General features: G+C 57.1%; 1 protein-coding gene across 6 annotated transcripts in view; it reads left to right on the top strand.

The window, feature by feature from the left end:
• Positions 1-1,496: 1,496 nt before the first annotated feature.
• The window catches only part of TRPM2 (transient receptor potential cation channel subfamily M member 2), a 50,256-nt gene continuing 34,391 nt past the window's right edge, over positions 1,497-17,361 (top strand). Inside the window, exons 1-7 of one of the 6 annotated variants that reach the window (XM_032493371.1) lie at positions 1,497-3,068; positions 6,607-6,881; positions 7,462-7,550; positions 13,220-13,388; positions 13,795-13,975; positions 14,614-14,780; positions 16,360-16,540. In XM_032493371.1, coding sequence (XP_032349262.1) covers positions 2,948-3,068; positions 6,607-6,881; positions 7,462-7,550; positions 13,220-13,388; positions 13,795-13,975; positions 14,614-14,780; positions 16,360-16,540 — 1,183 coding nt within the window. In that variant the 5' untranslated portion in view covers positions 1,497-2,947. Of the gene's footprint in view, positions 3,131-3,180; positions 3,719-4,226; positions 4,433-6,606; positions 6,882-7,461; positions 7,551-13,219; positions 13,389-13,794; positions 13,976-14,613; positions 14,781-16,359; positions 16,541-17,361 lie in introns of those variants that run through there. The other 5 variants (XM_032493564.1, XM_032493326.1, XM_032493493.1 and 2 more) reach the window with 5 other exon arrangements.

The following is a 17,361-nucleotide window of genomic DNA, read 5'->3' as shown; positions in this document are numbered from 1 at the left end:
CATTACTTCCTCCCAGCCCAGCTCAGAAGGGCCCTCCAGCCTGGCCTGACACCAGCCCCGTTGTCTCCAGCTCCTGCCCAAGCCCCGCCCCCCTACCCTGACTCCTCAGTGTTTATCATGACCTGAGGTGGTCTCTGTTGTTCTTCCCCTGGACTGTGGGTCTGAGCACCTCCTTTTCCCAGAGCCCCAGCCCCTAGACGGCCTGCCTGTGGTGAGGCTTCAGGAAACGACTGTGGGCTGGCTGACCGAGATGCATGCAGGGTCTGCAGAGGCATTCACATACCAGCCCTGGCAGGTCCCGGAGTCCCCACTCCATCATCTCTGGGGAGTGAGGAGGTTTCCTGCCACACTGGGTCATGAGGACTGCAAACAGACATGGGGAGCCTGACATGTGGCAGGGGGGAACCTGCTAAGTGAACGGGCCTCCCTGCCCTCCCCATTCCTCCCCTGCCAGGTGACCCTGGCCAGTGCACAGAGTGGTCAGGACGGATGGACTCTGCAGCAAACCACAGAATGGACTTGTAGCAGAGAAGAACGGCCTGTGTTTATTCATTTTACTCAGTGTCCTGAGAGATTGTTCAGACGTGGGGTCATTTCCAGCTTTGTTCTCCCCATGGTTGCTGTAGAATGAATGGGCCACCTGGCCCAGCTTTCTGGGCAGGCCCGTGGCACTAGGGCGGCCACAGTCTTCACACCCCTGTGCAGCACCACCATGGCCACTTGCTCCTGTGGGCAGTCCTTTATGATAAGATGCTTCTGGAATGCAGGTCATCTGCTGACCTCGGAAGTGAAGTGATGAAGGACAACAACGTTGTTCCCCGGCCCGGAGCCCACTTCTCTTGGTCCTCTCTCTAGACCAGGGGTCAGCAACGCACAGCCCACTGGCCAGATCCAGCCACTGCCTGTTCTCGTGAATAAAGTTTTATCGGCACACGGCCAACCCGCTCACTGATGTTTTGCCCGTGGCTGCCTTCTGGCTGCATGGGCAGAGCTGAGTAGCTCCAGCAGAGACCGTCACCTGCAAAGCCTGAACTAGTTACCCTCTGGCCCTACACAGAAGACGTCTGCAGCCCCTGCTCTAGGCTCTGGCCATGTTGGCCGCACCCTCCATCCCTCAGGCCCTCCCTGCCTCCCTTCATTCTTCTCCGAGGAGCCGGCAACCTGGCTTCTCTGCTCTGGTGTATTCTTCATGACCAGAGTGGCCATGCTCACGGATCAGATCTCTGTCTTTTTCAGGGATTGTGGCCTTCTGTTGCGGCCAGGGCTGGGGGCTTTGTATCCTGGACACGCTGTCCGCACTATGACGCAGTCCTCAGCCTTGCCTTCCCTTCTCTGAGCTTGAAACGACCGTCCATCCAGGTCGGCACTTGCTGTCTCTGCTGCTGGTTCCTGCTTTCTGTTCTGACGGGAAGCCTTCAGAATGGCTCTTGCAGGGTGTCCAACAGATAGAATGTGGCCTTCTTGTGAAACATGTGGTTCTTTAGAAGGGAAGGAGCCCCATGGGGACAGTGTGGGTACAGATGTTTCATCAGAAGCCTGATTCATGAAATACTTCACCTCAAGCGATGTTCCCATGGAGGCCCTGGGATACTTAGAAACAAAAGCCAGCCCGTCCGTGCCTGTCCATCGGACGGATCTGCAGTTACTGCTGTCTTGTGAAATATTAACTGTACCCCGTACGCTTTCCGTCAATGAGATGGCTCTCGGGCCAGAGGGCATCAGGGAAGGAGCACTGGGTGAGAGTCTGGACACAGCTGCCCACAACCAGCCACGGACACGGGTGGGTCTCCGCTTCCTTTGCCTGTTCACTGGGGTCTCAGATGCCGCTTGCGGCAGGCTCACTCCTGGGCGGCCACTCACTGCTTGCTGGGCCCGGAGAACGCAGCAGGGCTGGGCGGGGGCTGTGCCCTGCAGCGTGCGGGCCTGCGGGCTGGAGCCGGGGCACGAGTCCCACGTTGCTGTTCTTTAATTCCATGCTGCCAACCGCTTTGGAGGAGAGGCTCCAGCTACCTTCACGTGTATCATAGTGTTTTGAAAAAACAAAACAAACCAGGGCTGTACAAGCGGCTCTGATGGGTCTCACACTTTTCCCAAGCTGCTCAGAGACCTCCCAATAGTGGGGGAATGACGCCGGGGCCACCCTTTGGCCGGTGGACCTGTGGCGCTGCCAGCTGGCTCCTAGCAGAGAGCAGGGGCAGGTGGGGGCAAAGGGCACTCCAGAGGAGGGTGCTCTGGGCAGGTGTCTGGACACTTGGTCAGTGCACTCAGGGGAGGAAATGAGGGGTCAGTTGGCAGCCTCTGGGCCTCGGTATCAGAGAGGCAACGGGACCCTGTTCACTTCCCTGGGGGCCCAGGAGTGGCTGTGGGGCACTGTGGGCTGGCAGCCTGGAAGGAGAGGGCAGAGAGCCTTTGCAGGGTGAGAGAGTTGTGGCCAGGGAGTTTGGACCTTTAGGGAAAACTGAGAACAGGTTTTCAGGAGTCAGAACTCAGTCCTCAGTCCTCCAGCCAGGAGGGTCGAAATCAGGCATTGTGGGGCCCAGTGGCCAGCACCTGCCAGGGTGATGCTGTGTGGTCACATCTTTCCCGCTCCTCCTGCCCCTTTTAGTCCTGCCTTACCCGGCATGGTCTCCTGGCCTTGGGTCCCCCAGGAAGATGGCGAGGGCACCGGCCCGCCGCTGGGGGAAGTAGCTCCCCAGGCCCCAGGCCCACGGGGTCTCCCGCCCCCGCTGACACAACCCCTGCCCAGCTCCGGCCCTTCCCGCGGAGAATCGCTGCACGGGGCAGGCGCTCTCCGTAGCCCCCTGGGAGGAGGTATCCCCTGGGAGGCGGACCCACAGCTCGCGGCGGGAGGTGGGGGCGCTCGGGAGGTCGGCCCGCGCCGGCTTCGGTGAGAGTGTCTGGTTCCAGCCGCGGGTGCGGGACGCGGCGGGCTGCGCTCCCCGGAGCCATGACGCAGAGCGCATTGCGGGGCGCCGTTGGCCCGAGATGCGGGCGGCCCCGCGGGGCCAGGGCGGCCGTCCTGCGCAGCGGCGCGGGTGACGCGCGGGCGCGGGCACCTCTCGGAGCAGGTACGCGCGCCGGGGATGGAGGACGTGCGGCGACGAGGCGGCGGGCGGCGCTGGAGCGGAGGGTGCGCCGGTGGGCAGGGCTGCGGGTCGGGCAGCGGGCACAAGCAGAGCGCAGGCTGGGGGGCGGGAGCTGGGGCGCGGCTGGGGCTCCGGGGCGAATGCGGGCTCGCGGGTCTGGGTGAGCCGGGACGCAGAGGGGTGGGCGCGGGCTCGGGTGCCGGGTGCGTGGGTGCAGCCGGTCTGTGGTGGCGCGGAGCGCAGGGACTCACGCAGCAGGGTGCGGGCATCCGCCGGGCTGCGCCGCGGCGCCGCGACAGGGCTGGGTGCGGTCTGACCAGAGCGCCGAGCCCGGTCGTGGGGAGCTCAGGGACTTGGCCATTTCAGGCTCTTGCTCTGAACTCCACCTACCCCCCAAGACCTCATGGCCCGCTTCTGTGGCTGCTACTTCCTTCTCCCCTCACCCGCATGTGGCTATTTATAGTCTGGAAAATGCTTTCACAGCTAGGATTTCAGAGGATGCTGGAGCCAGAGCAGCTACAGGGTTTAGAGAAGTAGAGAGAGGGGTGCACATCCAGCCGCAGCCAGTGTGCCCAGGCCAGCCCCACACACACAGTCCAGTGTGCCTGGCCAGCCGGGGCTTCTATCTCCTGGTAAGTCTTCTGGGCTGGGGTGGGCAGGGTACCAGGAGGAGCCTTGTCTTCCTGAGCCCCTCTGGTCCTGATTTGGAGGTCACTCGTTGCTCCTGCTCATGCCCCTCACTCTGTAGCAGCACCGTCACGGGCCCCTCGAGGATCCTGCTAGGTGATGTCTATAGGTGTGCGTGTGGTGTGACTTGTGTATTCAGGCCTATGTTGTAGATCCGCCCCCTCACCCCCGGAAGTCACTTACTTTTAGAGTTTTCTCAACACACCCATACTAACTGCTTGTGGAAAATTTCAGCTGTGAAACGGGGACAAATCTGCTTCTCGATGATTTGTGAAGAGAGCAACTGATGATACGATTTAGGGGAGAAGAACCCTAGGAAAGGTTGGGTGGGGGACTCTGTAAGCTCATGGTCAGCCCTGGGTTTCTGGACTGTCCCAGGGCCTAGACTGTTGGACAGGGGGACATGGGTGGGGAGGGTTGGGGAGCTGAGCCCAAGATGGGAGGGGTGCATGGCAGCTGCGACCCCTCCTTTGAAATCATTCTGTCCCACACGCCCTCCCGGGGCAGGGCAGCCCCTGATCTCCGAAATGCCTCAGGCTCAGTCTTCTATTGTGTGGACATGGGTCCCGGCTTCTGTTGAGATGACCGGTGCGTTCCCCCAGCTGGATGAAGGGCTCCCAGCTTCCTGAGATGACCAGCCACCCCTGCATCGTTACCAAGTACGGCTGCCCCCCCATCCTCTCTCCTGCACGAGCTTTCTCACCGCTTTCAGTGTCGATAGGCCGCCCAGATCTCTAAATTCTGCATCCTTTTTGATGAACAGTTCCGTCTTTAAGCCCTCTCTCTCTCCCTGCATTGCACTGGGAGCTTTCAGGAGAAGCCAGTCTGTATGTGCATCTTTGGCTAGCTGTTTCCTCAACCAGATTCCACTTTCGTCATTTACAAGTTCTCTCTTCCACAAAACACCAGTATGTGGAACCATTTGGCCACGCTCTTTGCCCCTTTATAACACGACTGTTTTTCCTCCAGTTTCCAATCACACTGTCCTCCTTTCCATCTGAGATTTCAGCAGAATGGCCTTTAGTCACGTTTCTACCAGCACCCTGCTGGTGACCACTTAGCTCTTCTCTCAGGAGACTCCTGTCTGTCCACGGTCGGGGAGGCTTTTTCCAGGGCCCCTGCCCACCGGACTCTTCCGGCTCTGCCTCGTGCTCAGCTCCAGAGCTGCCTCCCCTTCTGCGGGTGTTTGTGGCTCCAGCACCCGGTCCTGCTGCCAGCGCTCTGTGTTATCCTGGCGCTTCATGTGAGGGAGGTTTAGCTCCCTTCCTCTGAGCTGGTGTGGGCATCTGGGGGGACCCTGGCACAGGGGCAAGCGGGGAGGGAGGAGCCCAGGGGGAGGAGCGAGGGCACAGAGGAGGGGTGGCCTGAGCCCTGAGTGCCAGCGACCAGGTGACTCAACCCCAAGGCCCAGCACTGAACTGAGTGGCCCTGAAGAGTGTGGGCCAGGTGGGCCAGGTGGGCCCGGTGGACCCGGTGAGAGCTGGGCGGGCGCCTCCCTTCCCGACGAGTCCCCTGCATCCTCCTGGTGCGCGGTGACCACGTATTGCAGCTGGACGATGCTGTGGGGGCGGGGGTGGGGAACTTCCCCCTCCAGCCCTCTTGGGTTCTGGTGGCTGGACTAATCGTAAAATTGACACAAGACAGGTTAACAGGAGAAAAAGAAGCCTGAATTTGAATTCGTGTGCCTGGAGGCCCCACAGAAGTGAACCCTAAAATGTGGCCAAAGGAGCAGCTTTATACTTTTTAGACAAAGAAACAGCAGCTGACATTGGGTTTTGCGTGCCCGATGACTGAAGCATCTGAGCGGTCTGGGCTCGGGGCCGCCAAGGAAAGGCGTCACGAGGGCGGTTTGCCCAGGCTTCTCGGCCTGAATCCCTGTCTCTGGCGACAGGGTGTCCTTCTATGTCCTTACACATGGGGGGTTAGTTTCCTGCTTTTAGGGAGACGGAGAGGAGGGGCAGGGGTCCCTCTTGTGTCGGCCGTTTCTGAAGTAACTTTAAGATAATCAGTACGCCTTTGAGTCATGTTTTGGGGCCAGCTACGCTGGGCCCCAACAGCGGGCAGAGAAAAGACTGTCCGGCAGTCACTGTCACGTGTGGGAAGAGGATGTGGCCAGAAAGGGCTCCAGGGTGGGGGTGGGGGAGACCTTGTGATCTGCTCTCTGGCCAGGCGGCCCCGTTCACACCCTTGGAGCAGGGGTTGGGGGGCTGCCTCCCTGGATGGTACCTTTGGTGACATGGGGTGACATCAAGGGCGACGTCACGGGATGTCACCCATGGGCACCCATGGGCACCCATGGCTCCAGGGAAGGCCTGTGGGGTTTACACGTGTTTGTCTTCTCCCATTTGTAAACTGCTGCTTCCTGGGGCCCCGGTGATGGAGAGCAGGTCAGAGCCAGAGGGAAGGGCTGGAGAAACGGAGACCTGTTGTGTTTCGAGGGCCTGTGTCTCAGAGCAGAGAGCCGTGCCCCTCCCCATCTTTTTTGGAAAACAAAATAAGTGAATGAATGTCTGGACACATGAGGCTTGGACCCCAGAATGTGCACCATGTGTGACGACCAGGCAGTCCCCCCCTACCCCGACCCCCTGCCCCATCCTTGGGCTCGTGGGCGTTGCCAGGCATCTGGGAGTGGTGGGGTGGGGCTGGCGCTCTTTCTCTGGTGCATCACAGTGACTTGAGTTGTCCTGTTATGAATGGCTCCTGGGCCCCTGGGATGTGCCAGTGCCTCGACTGCCCAGTGCCCGATGGGGACCGAGCTCAGGCAGTCAGGAAATTGTGCAGATGGACACGTGGACGGGCTACCCATGAGGGAACACGTGCCTCATCCCCCCAGCCCCTTGCAGTGGTCCCCGTGGCCTGCCTCCAGACCTCTCAGCCTCGAAAGCTGGAGAAAAGCCCGTCCAGAGGGAGCGGGAGCTGTGGAGCTGGAGCAGGGCCGTTGGCATGGAGCCGTCGACGCGGAGGACGGCTGGCTCCAGGCAGGAGGAGGGCTTCGGGGGGCAGCCCAGGAAGGTCGTCAACGGGGGCATGGCCCCCCACCTCCGGCGGAGCAACAGCAGCCTCTGCAAGAGCAAGAGGTCGCAGTTCCTCTTCGGCAACTGTGACAAGGTAGGTTCAGGGTCGCTGGGTGTGCTGGAGCCCTGGTGGGGCAGTCAGTGACCGGGGAGGACAGAGCCAGGGGCTCCAGCCCAGGGAGGCTTTGGGAGGGGGACTCGGAGGGAGCACTAGGCAGCCGGGTCTGTGCCCCGGGGGCCACTCCTGTCCTTGGTCTGATTCCAGAGTGCTGGGCAAGTCCAGGGGTCCTGGAGGCCCTCCTGGAAAGCCCGCACTTCACATCCTTCATCTGACAGGGAAGGTGCGGGGCACCAGCTAGGTCCTGGGCTGGCTTCGTGGAGAGCCCTCGGCAGATCTGTGTTGGAGAGATGCTGGAATGTCACAGTATAACCTGTAAAGGGCTATGAAAATCCCAGGGCCCAGGAGGGAGTGATTCCCCAGGGTCACGCCTCCTTCCGGGGTCCCCACCTGCGGGCTTCTGGCAGGTGGTGGGGGAGGGCTCCGTCCCCATCTCTGAAAAGACCCCCGAGCTGTGTCAGGGTGCACAGGCAGGTCTGAGAGGCGTGGGACATGAGCTTTGGGATAGCGTTGCTCCAACTGCCTGAGGGTCTCCAGGTGCCCTTTTCATCCTCAGCAAGGAAACCTGAGTTCGTGGATTCCTAAAAACATCAAGAAGAAAGAATGCATGTACTTTGTGGAAAGCCCCAAGCTATCTGATGCTGGGTAAGTGGCCTGTCCTGTGTTTACGGCCCCTTCCCTGTCCCCATGCGGGTGGCTGATCAGAGCAGAGCCGACTGGGGCCTCAGTGGGGGACAATCCCGTGTCTCTTTTGGCCTAGGGTGCGTTTCCACGTCCCCCACAAACACAGCGCTGATTCGAGTTTGCGTTTTCCCTCCGGGCACAGCCTGGTCGGTGCTGTGCCACAAGCCAGCCTCACTCTTTCTTGCGTCCGCTTCTTTGTCACCTGGTGACGCTGCCTCCGCCATGGAGCCCTCCCTGACCAGTCCCAGACGTAACCTCTCCCTCCCGCCCCCACTCTGTATTTCTTTTTTATACCAGTTGCCGACAGCACTGCAATTGTGTGGTTTTGTGGTTCTCTCTCTTGCGAGTTCTGAGCTCTGACCGAGGATGTGTCATTTTATTACTTTCCCGCTGGACAGATAGCTAGCGTCCAGCTCATGCTGCTGGACGATTCAGAGAAGAAGAGCGTCCTGTGGGGAGACAACAGACGAGGGCTGTGATCTGAAATCAGATATGAATGTTCACCAGTGATGCTGCCTCTGGGGTCCCAAGATGCACCCAGGCTGTTACCACCAAAAGCACCCTGTTTGGGGGTTCACACTCCAGCAGGCTCCTCTTGGGATGAGAGACCTCATTTCTCCCCGGGAAGTCGTAGGAGCAGAGCCTGAAGTTAGAGACAGTTGCCACCGTGCTCCAGCGGACAGCCTCAAGGCTGGTGCCCTCCAGTGTACTTGGTGGTACAGAGTTCAAGTTCTCACCCGTCGTCCTGCTCATATGCACAGAGTGTTTTGCACTGAGGTCTTTAGTTTTAGGGGTTTTTTTCCCTTTGTAATGAATCTTACTTTAATGGAGTTACTGGGGGTGGGACCAAGGACCTCATGCACGCTGAGCATGCACTCTACCACTGAGCTGCACCCTCCTCCTAGTTTTGGTTTATAACAACAGCCTCAGAGACTTGTGGTACACAGCTTCCCATGCAGAAATTGCTGGTTTCAAATCACTTTGAAGACGTTTTCTGTGGAATCTGGGTCTGGCTGGTAGGGGTCCACGGGTGCCAACCATTGAAGCCCAGCCTCCTTTCCTCTGAATTCTGAGCCAGTGGAGAAACGTTGACAGGGGCCTGTGAGGGTTGAGGGTGCAGTCTGTATTGGAGGCAGGAACGGGCCCCCTCCTCGTTCAGTGTTTCTGTTGTGCTTTGCAGGCCTGGTGCTCGGCAAGCTCCGAGCCCAGAGACACCTTTATCAGATCAGGGCTGAGGCGAGGGGCAGCCAGGCTGTGGGGAGTGCGCCGTCACTCGGGCGCTGCTCTCCCCGCTCCTCCTGCACCTGTCCCGAGGTGCTGGCGCCAGCGCCCCGCTTCTGCCCACGTGGGCCCGGAGCGCGGGAGGGAATGCTCTCGTGGTTTAGCTTCTGGGCAGCGGGCTCGGTGCAGTTTCCTGCTCCGCGTCAGGCTTGGGGACGCACAGAGGTTTAAGATCTAACCTCGCCCAAGGGGCGGGCTTCAAGGGAGGAGGTCGCGGAGGGCGAGGTTCTAGGCTCGCTGTTAGAAACTGCAACGGAGGCTGGGGCAGCCGTGGGCCAAGACACAGGAGGTCGCGGCGACCTTGTCCTGGGGGCTCCCTTCCCTGCGTTGGACCCAGTTCCCTCCTGCCACAGTGGGTGCTCGCCAAGGTCTCTCAAGTCTGGAAGGGACTTGAGCCTCCCTCAGGGTCCTAGAGGAGGGTGTACGGGGTGTGCTCTGAGTTCCTCATGGCTGGGCCCTGTGCCCACAGCCCCAGGGCCCCGGCGTGAGCCATGGGACTGGGGGTTTGGTGGTCGGTGGAAGTGCAGTCCAGGCGGGCCCAGGAGGCTTGGGTGCGGGGTGGGCCGCAGCCTCCCAGCCAACCCTTGGCCCTCTGCGTGCTAGTTAATATGCACTGATTTTATAAATCATGTCCCATCTGGAACCTCATTTGGCCCTCACAAGTTTTGCAGGCTTGGGGTAAGAGAGTGTTTCATTTCTCCCATTTAGTGATTGAGAAATGGAGGGTCAGAGCCTCCGAGGCCACACGCTTGGGAGGTGGCCGCGGGACTGTTCTCTCTCTTGGTCCAGTAGCCTCTCCCCTGGGTTGCTGGCCTAGGTTTCATCTGCTTTTGGATGTTCCCGTGTGGGCTCATCTGTAGCTAGTCTTCTGGGTCATTGGTTACTAGCAAAAAGCAGGAATCTAAAACAACGTGTAGTTTTCCATTTAAACAAGCTGCACAGAACACAGTGTCTGTCTCCTCTCTCACCCCAAACCCCAAAGAATAGAAGTAAAGGAATAAAAAGATTTCAATCCATGAAACCAAAGAAGATGAGGGCAGGTGAGAGTTGAAAAGAGAAGTCGGGGCGTTCTCTCTGGGAGCAGAGCACAGGTTGGATTTCTGTGGTTCCCGGGGGGAGGCACCCCTCTGTGCCTGGGGAGCGTGAGAGCTTGGGGGGCCTCTGCACCCTGTGTCCGGAAGTTCCTGCTTCCAGCCTGCACTGTGTGTGTTTTCTTTAATCTTTTTTAAAAAATTTAAAAAAATTTTTATTAAAATATAGTCAGTTTACAATGTTGTGTTAATTTCTGGTGTACAGCAATAGTGATTCAGTCACATATATAAATGCATTCCTTTTCATATTCTTTTCCACTATAGTTTATTACAAGGTATTGACTGTAGCTCCCTGTGCTGTACAGTAGGACCATGTTGTTTATCTATTTTATATACAGTAATGTGTATCTGTTAATCCCAAACTCCCTTTTATCCCTCCTCCCTTTCCCCTTTGGTAACCACAGGCTTGCTTTCTATGTCTGAATCTGTTTCTGCTTTGTAAATAAGCTTATTTATCTCATTTTTTAAGATTCCACATACAAATGATACGGTATTTTTCTATACAAATTATTTCTACAAAATAAAAACCTTTGTATCTTGAAACAGCTAGAGGTTTATAGGAAATTGCAAAGGTTCTACACCGAGATCTCCTGGTCCCCCCAGGGGTTCCACCGGCACCTACTCTTCCCCACCGTCCGTAACCCCTGGCTACCAGCCACTCATCTGTTCTTCATTCCTGTAATTGTTTCATTTCGAGAATGTCATGTGAATAGAATCATACACGATGTGATCTTTTGGGACTGGCTGTTTTGTTCAGCAGAAGGCCTTTGGTGTCCACTGGAGTCATGTGTGTTGGTGGTTCGCTGTTTGTTGCTGAGGAGAAAACTTGCCTTGATCACAATATTTGTAGTGAGGTTTCTGTAGACAACAAATAACTGGGTCTTATTATTTTTTTATCCACGCTGCTGATCTCTGTGATTTTTTTTGGATTGGTGTGTAGAGAATGTAACTATTGATAGATTAGGACTGAAGTCTGCCATTGTGTTTTTGTTTGTTTACATTTCTCTGTTTTTCTTTTCCCACCTTTCTGTGAGTTACTCGAACATTTCTTAGAGTTCCATTTTGATTTATCTATGCTGGGTTTTTTTCAATTTTTAAAAAATTTATGTGTTTTTACTGGAGGTACTGGGAATTGAACCCAGGACCTGTGTGTGCTCAGCGCGCGCTCCCCCCCGAGCCACACCCTCCCCCCGGTCTGCACTGTTTTTGACCATGTCTCTTTGTGTAGCTTTTCTTAGCGGTTGTTCCAGGTATTTACATTCATAACATCACACACCATGGTAACTGCCAATCTGCTGATGTATCCATAACTCACCGCAACCTCCTGGTGTTGACATTTGCCAGTTGAGTGAAGTGTAGAAACATTACCACCTTTTACAACACTTAGCCCTTCCCCATTTATAATACACTCGTTTACAAAAGTTCCTCCACGTGCGCTGAGAACCATGGAAGACGGTGGTGCAGTTTTGTCTCCACCATCAAATGTAATTCAGAAAATTCGAGAGGAGGAAAATGTGTTGTGCTCGCCCGTATTTTCACCCTTTCCCTGTTCTTTCTTCCTTTTTAATCGTCCAGAATCCCTCCTTTTATCGTTTCCATTCAGAGAACTTCCTATAGCCATCCCTTTTGGGGTAGTTTTCTTGGTGACAAATTCCCTGGTTTTCTTTCATCTAAGACTCTTGGTGTCCCTGTCGTGTGCAAATGCTGTTTTTGCTGGATGTAAAATTCTGGGTTGGTGGTTTTTGTCTTTTAGTTTTTGGAAAATGTTGTGTCACTTCTTTCTGGCACTTGTTTCTGCTTCTGATGGGAAAGCATTTGTTTGAGTTCTTTTGCCCTAATAGGTGAGATGTCATTTCCAGCTTTCAAGATCTTTTCTTTGTCTTTAGTTTTCAGAAGTTTGACTATTATGTGTCTTGGCATGCATCTCTTTGGGTTTATCCTGTTTGGTGTTCACTCAGATTCTTGAATCTGTGCATTTATGCCCTCTTTTTCAAATATGGGAAAATTTGGTTCCTTCCTTCCTCCCTTCCTTCCTTCCTTCCTTCCTTCCTTCCTTCCTTCCTTCCTTCTTTCTTTCATTTCACCAGCTAGGACCTCTGGTACAAGGCTGACTAGCACTGGTGAGGGTGGACATCCTTGTCCTGTCCCCAGTCTTAGGGATAAGAGCATTCAACTTTTCATCATGAGCATGATGTTAGCAGTAGGATTTTCATAGATTTTTTTTTTATCAGGTTGAGGAGATTCTCTTCTTGTCCTAGTTTGTCGAGGGTTAGTATCATGAGTCAGTGTTGAATTTGGTAAAACATTTTATGCATCCAAACAAATGATCATAAGACTTTTCTCCTTTGTTCTGCTAATATGATAAATTGTATTGATCGATTTTTAAATGTTAACCCAAGTTTGCATTCCTGGAAAACTCCTACCTGATCATAATTTCTTTACATGCTATTAAAGCTTTGTCTTCTTTCTCTTTTTCCTCTGGGACTCCGATGACATGAGTGTCTAATCTTGTGTCCTGGAGCTGCAGGTCCGGGGCTATTCGCTTGTTTATTTAGGGCTGTTTTCTCTCTGTTGTTCACGTTGGGGGAATTTCTGTTGTTTTGTCCGCAAGTTCATAGATTCTTTCCTCTGCCACCTCCGTTCTGCTGCTGAATTCATCCATCGGGGGCTTTTTAAAAATTTTGGCCAGTGCCTTTTTCATTTCTGAAATTTCCACTTGGTATATCTTCTATTTCTTTGCTAAGACTTTACCAGTTATGTTGCTTTCAAATCCTGTCGGGTAATTCCAACACGTGCCTTCTTGGTGCTGCTGCGTTGTCTTTTTCATTCCAGTTGCGATTTTCCTGGTTTCTATGTGACTAGTGATTCTCTATTGAAATCTTGATATTTTAGGTGTTCAGTGATGAGACTCCGGATTGTGTGCTTTTGCTGGATCCCCATGATGTGTCTGTGGGGAAGGAGGGCACCCCCTCATTGTACTGTGTAGGGCTGGAAGTCCAACTGACATTTGGTGGGAGGGGCTTCTTCCTCCCACAGGGGGCTTTCCAGCTCCCCAGTGGGCCTCCCTGATCCCACCCTGGCAGGGAGGGACAGAGGTGCTTGGTAACTGCCCGCCATGTGGCCTCCACTGCTCTGTGGCTGGGGAGCCTTGTTACCACTGGTGGGGTACAAGTCCTGGCTCCACTGGTCCTCCTCTGACACCTGCAGCAGGGAGGGGCAGGCACCTGGTCACCCCTGGTGACCATGTGGCCTTTGCAGGAAGGTGGTGTGTGAGTGTGGCTACACACGTGAGCAGCACTTAGAGGAGGCCACCAGGCCGCGTGCCTTCCAGGGCAAGGAGTGGGACCCGAAAAAGCACGTCCAGGAGATGCCCACAGACGCCTTTGGTGACATCGTCTTCACAGGCCTGGGCCAGAAGGTGGGAAAGGTTGGTACCATCACTGTTGCTCTTACTGTGGCCAGAGTCCCCCATGAGAGACTGGAATGGGGCTGTGGCGCCTCAGGCTGGGGGCGCTCCGGAGACGGGGAGGAGGTGTAGAAAGGGAACCGTGGGTGCAGACTGGGCCGAGGGGGTGACGGGGACCAGGGGCTGGTCTCCTCCAGGTGGCTTATCTCTCAGTCTGTGTCCCTGATGGGAGGGGAAGGGGCCCCGGGCGTGTGAGCGAGCTGGGTCCTGCTTGGGCGCGGCCATTTTTCCTCAGTGCGTCTGGACCCAGGTGTGAGGTGTCCCCTTGCCTGGTTGGGGGTCTCAGGCACGGCTGGTGCAGGATGTTTGGGCTCTGGGTCCAGGAGGGCCACCCGCTGATACTCTGTGACCTCTGACCTCCCCGCAGTATGTCCGCATCTCCCAGGACACACCCTCCAGCGTGATTTACCACCTCATGACCCAGCACTGGGGCCTGGACGACCCCAACCTCCTCATCTCGGTGACAGGCGGGGCCAAGGACTTCAACATGAAACCCAGGCTGAAGAGTATCTTCCGAAGAGGCCTGGTCAAGGTGGCCCAGACCACAGGTAGCACCCGGGGGAGGACCCGGGGCTCAGACCCCGACTGGTGCTCAGGCTAGGAGTCATGGGCGGTCTGAGCAGCTGGTGCCAGGCGAGGGGGTCCGTGAGAGGCAGTCAGGGCATTGGGACTGGCTTGCCCTTGGGGGTCACCGAGGCCAGGCCGGGGCTGGGTGGGGAGCATCTGGTCAGACTCTCCAAGGCCGTCTGCCCGCCTCCTGCTGCCGTGCCCAGCTTGCTCACAGCAGACGAGGCTCTGGTTGGCTCCCCACTAGTGACGCTTCGAAATAGAAGCCTTCAGAGAAAGTTTGAGACGTCGTGTTCCCAAGACTGGGACAGAGAGGAGGCAGCAGGAAGGTGGGGAGAGAAGACAGGCCTGCAGTCAGGAGACAGGGGTCCCTGTCCCCCCGCCTCCCAGAGCACGTGGGAACCCTCTGCTCCCGGCTGTCACAGGAAGATGTGATGGTGGTGGGGCTTCCCCAAAGCCCTGGTTTTGAGGCTTAGACCTGACGATGAGTTTGAAAGCCCTCGGGCCGGGACTCTGCAGACACAGGCAGGGAGCACCGGAGGCACGCAGGGCGCTAGGAGTCGGGTGTGGGTGGCGCCGGGTGCACACCAGGACCCTCAAGTCCCCTGCTCCTCCCCAGGGGCCTGGATCATCACCGGGGGGTCCCACACGGGCGTGATGAAGCAGGTGGGCGAGGCTGTGCGGGACTTCAGCCTGAGCAGCAGCTACAACGAAGGAGAAGTCGTCACCATTGGAATCGCCACATGGGGCACCGTGCACAACCGGGACAGCCTCATCCACCCCACGGTGAGTGGCCTGCTCCTGGGGTGCGCGGGCTCCGGGGACATTGGGGAGGGTGTGTAGGGTCTTAGTGGGTACCCAGTGGACAGACCACCACCTGGGCAGCAGGGCAAATGCAGTCTGGGTGGAAGAGGCTGGACAGGGATGCAGGAGACGAGGGCTCAAGTCCTCCAGGCCCCAGACCGGGGACCCCAGGCCCTGGGGACCCCAGATGGGCAGCTGGCTTGCCTGGACTTGGTTTCCTCCCCTGAGAGCACAGGGCCACTGCTGGGCAGGGGCTCTTTCTGACGCCTCTCTGGTGCGAAACAGACTTTGTGGAAGGAAGTAGCTTGGCCACGGTTTCAGAGCCAGTGGCATCTGAGCCGTCAGGTCCCAGGCCTGGCCCTTTGGCCCGGGGGTTGACGACACTCTGACGTCCCTACTGAGAGCTCCCCTTCTGAGCTTGAGGACGGAGCCCTCTTGCCTCCGTTTCCCTGGTGCAGCCTGAGAAGCGACGGCTTAAATATGGGGACCTGAGTTGGAAAAGATAGTTCGATTCCCACAGTGAGGTTTTAGGAGGACAGAGATTTGGCATAGTGAGCGCTTGTCCACTTAGTTCACGCAGTCAGGAAAGTTCGGGGAAAACACTGGCCCCAGAAGACACGTCTCTGCACCTGGACGAGGAGGCGGTGTGACAGCGGCCCCCGGAGGGGGGCTCCCGAGCGGAGTCCTCTCCCTTCCTGGCTGGTGGCAGCTCAGGGAGAGCTGGTCTGGGATGGCGGTTCTTTTTGTCGTCACAAACGCTCGTCCTCTGGCCAGCCTGCCCTCGGGCCTTGTCGTCCTTTGGTGTCAGTGTCACGGACGTGCTCAGTGCACGGGACCAGTTCTGTCGGGAACACTCCTGATACGGAGTGGAAATCTGAGGCCGAGAGAGACTGAGTGACTCCCAGCATCACTCTTGACCTTTCTCCCCATTATGAGTCCAGAGGATGCTGCATGGTACCACCCTGCCTTCCCTGTGGGCACAGGGGCTGTGTGTGCTGGTCCAGCCGCCGTCCCTCCTGCGCCCTGGATCTGTGCCTGGCAGCTGCTGGAACAGATGATCACAGACCTTGTGGCTTGAAGCAACAGAAATGTACTTACGTCTCACATTTCTGGACGCCAGAACTCCGAGACCAGTACCACTCGGCCAGAATCAAGATGCTGGCAGGGCCGGGTTTCCTCCAGAGGCTGGAGGGGAGAAGCTGCTCCCTGCCTCCTCCAGCTTCTGGGGGTGGCCACTCTCCCTGACTTGGGGCTGTGTCCCTCCAGTGTCTGCCTCCGTGGTCGCATGGCCTCCTCCTCTTCCTCCACCTCCTCGTGTGGAAACACTTGTCAGGGCATTTAGGGCCCACCTGGACGGTCCAGGTCAACCTTTCCATGCTGAGGTCCTTAATCACATCAGCAGGGACCCCTTCTCCAGTTAAGGGAGCACCCACAGTTTCCAGGGATTAGGCCCTGGGATCACAGGGGTCGTTCAGCCAGCCCACTGGAGCGCCCAATCCTAGCGTGAAAGATGTGGAACTTTCCGCCTGCCTGTGCCCACCTCCTCTCTGGCCATCCCCAGGGCAGTTTCCCTGCTGAGTACATCATGGATGAGGAAGGCCAGGGGCACCTGACCTGCCTGGACAGGAACCACTCCCACTTCATCCTTGTGGACGATGGGACCCACGGCCGCTACGGGGTCGAGATTCCCCTGAGGGCGAAGCTGGAGAAGTTCATATCGGAGCAGACCAAGGAAAGAGGGGGTGAGCAGGGGCGCTCGGCGGAGAGGAGCCACTGGGCGGGGTGTCTGGGCACGGCTGGCTGGGAGCAGGGCGTTCAGCCCGGGGCCCCTGGGGGCGGTCAGAACGCACCTGGAGGCCTTTACTTGTTCAGAGTTGGGGTGGTGCAGAGGCCATCTTCTCTCGCCCCTTTGAACCAGGAAGGAGAATCCGGGCAGGACCGTGGCCTTTCTGCTGGCTCAGGCCGCAGCACTCCCTACAGTCACTTTGCGCCACCGACACGGTCTTGGTTCAGAATCAGAACCTGCAGGAGTCAAACTTGGCCTTGATATCTTTCCCCTGGTGGGCGGGAGGGGACGGGTTCTGGGCGTCGGGAGGTCAGACGCACAAGATTTTGCCCATGATTTGCGGGTTGTCTGGGCACCTTTGAGCTGAGGGTTTCAAGCTTCATCACACATCAGAGTCCCCAGAGCGCGGGCCCACCCTCAGGGTCTCTGACTCACAGGTCTGGGTGGGCGAGGACTTACATTCCCAAGTTCCCAGGTGACGCTGACGCTGCTGGCCTGGGGACCACACCATGAGAACCTGCTTTGAGAGAAGCTGGGTGGGAGCGTTCGGGGTGTGCGAGTGTGTGGGGACGGTGCGGCCCTGTGGCACTTGGACAGGAAGTTTGCTTCCCAGGGAAAGGTGTTTCCTGGCTGCTGGGCTGGATGGAAGGCTCAGTGTGGGGCTGGTGTGGAGAACGGGGTTCCGACGCCATGCTCCCGCATCATGCAGGGTGCCCACCGGCTTGACAGGTCCCCAGCCAGGCCCACAGTTGAGGCTCAAAAGGGCTGCAGAGAAAA

This window comes from Camelus ferus, chromosome 1, assembly GCF_009834535.1.
Source record: "Camelus ferus isolate YT-003-E chromosome 1, BCGSAC_Cfer_1.0, whole genome shotgun sequence".
NCBI classification, from domain to species: Eukaryota; Metazoa; Chordata; class Mammalia; order Artiodactyla; family Camelidae; genus Camelus; species Camelus ferus.
The sequence above is the reverse complement of the archived record's forward strand: the minus strand, read 5'-3'. Positions and strand labels throughout refer to the sequence as shown.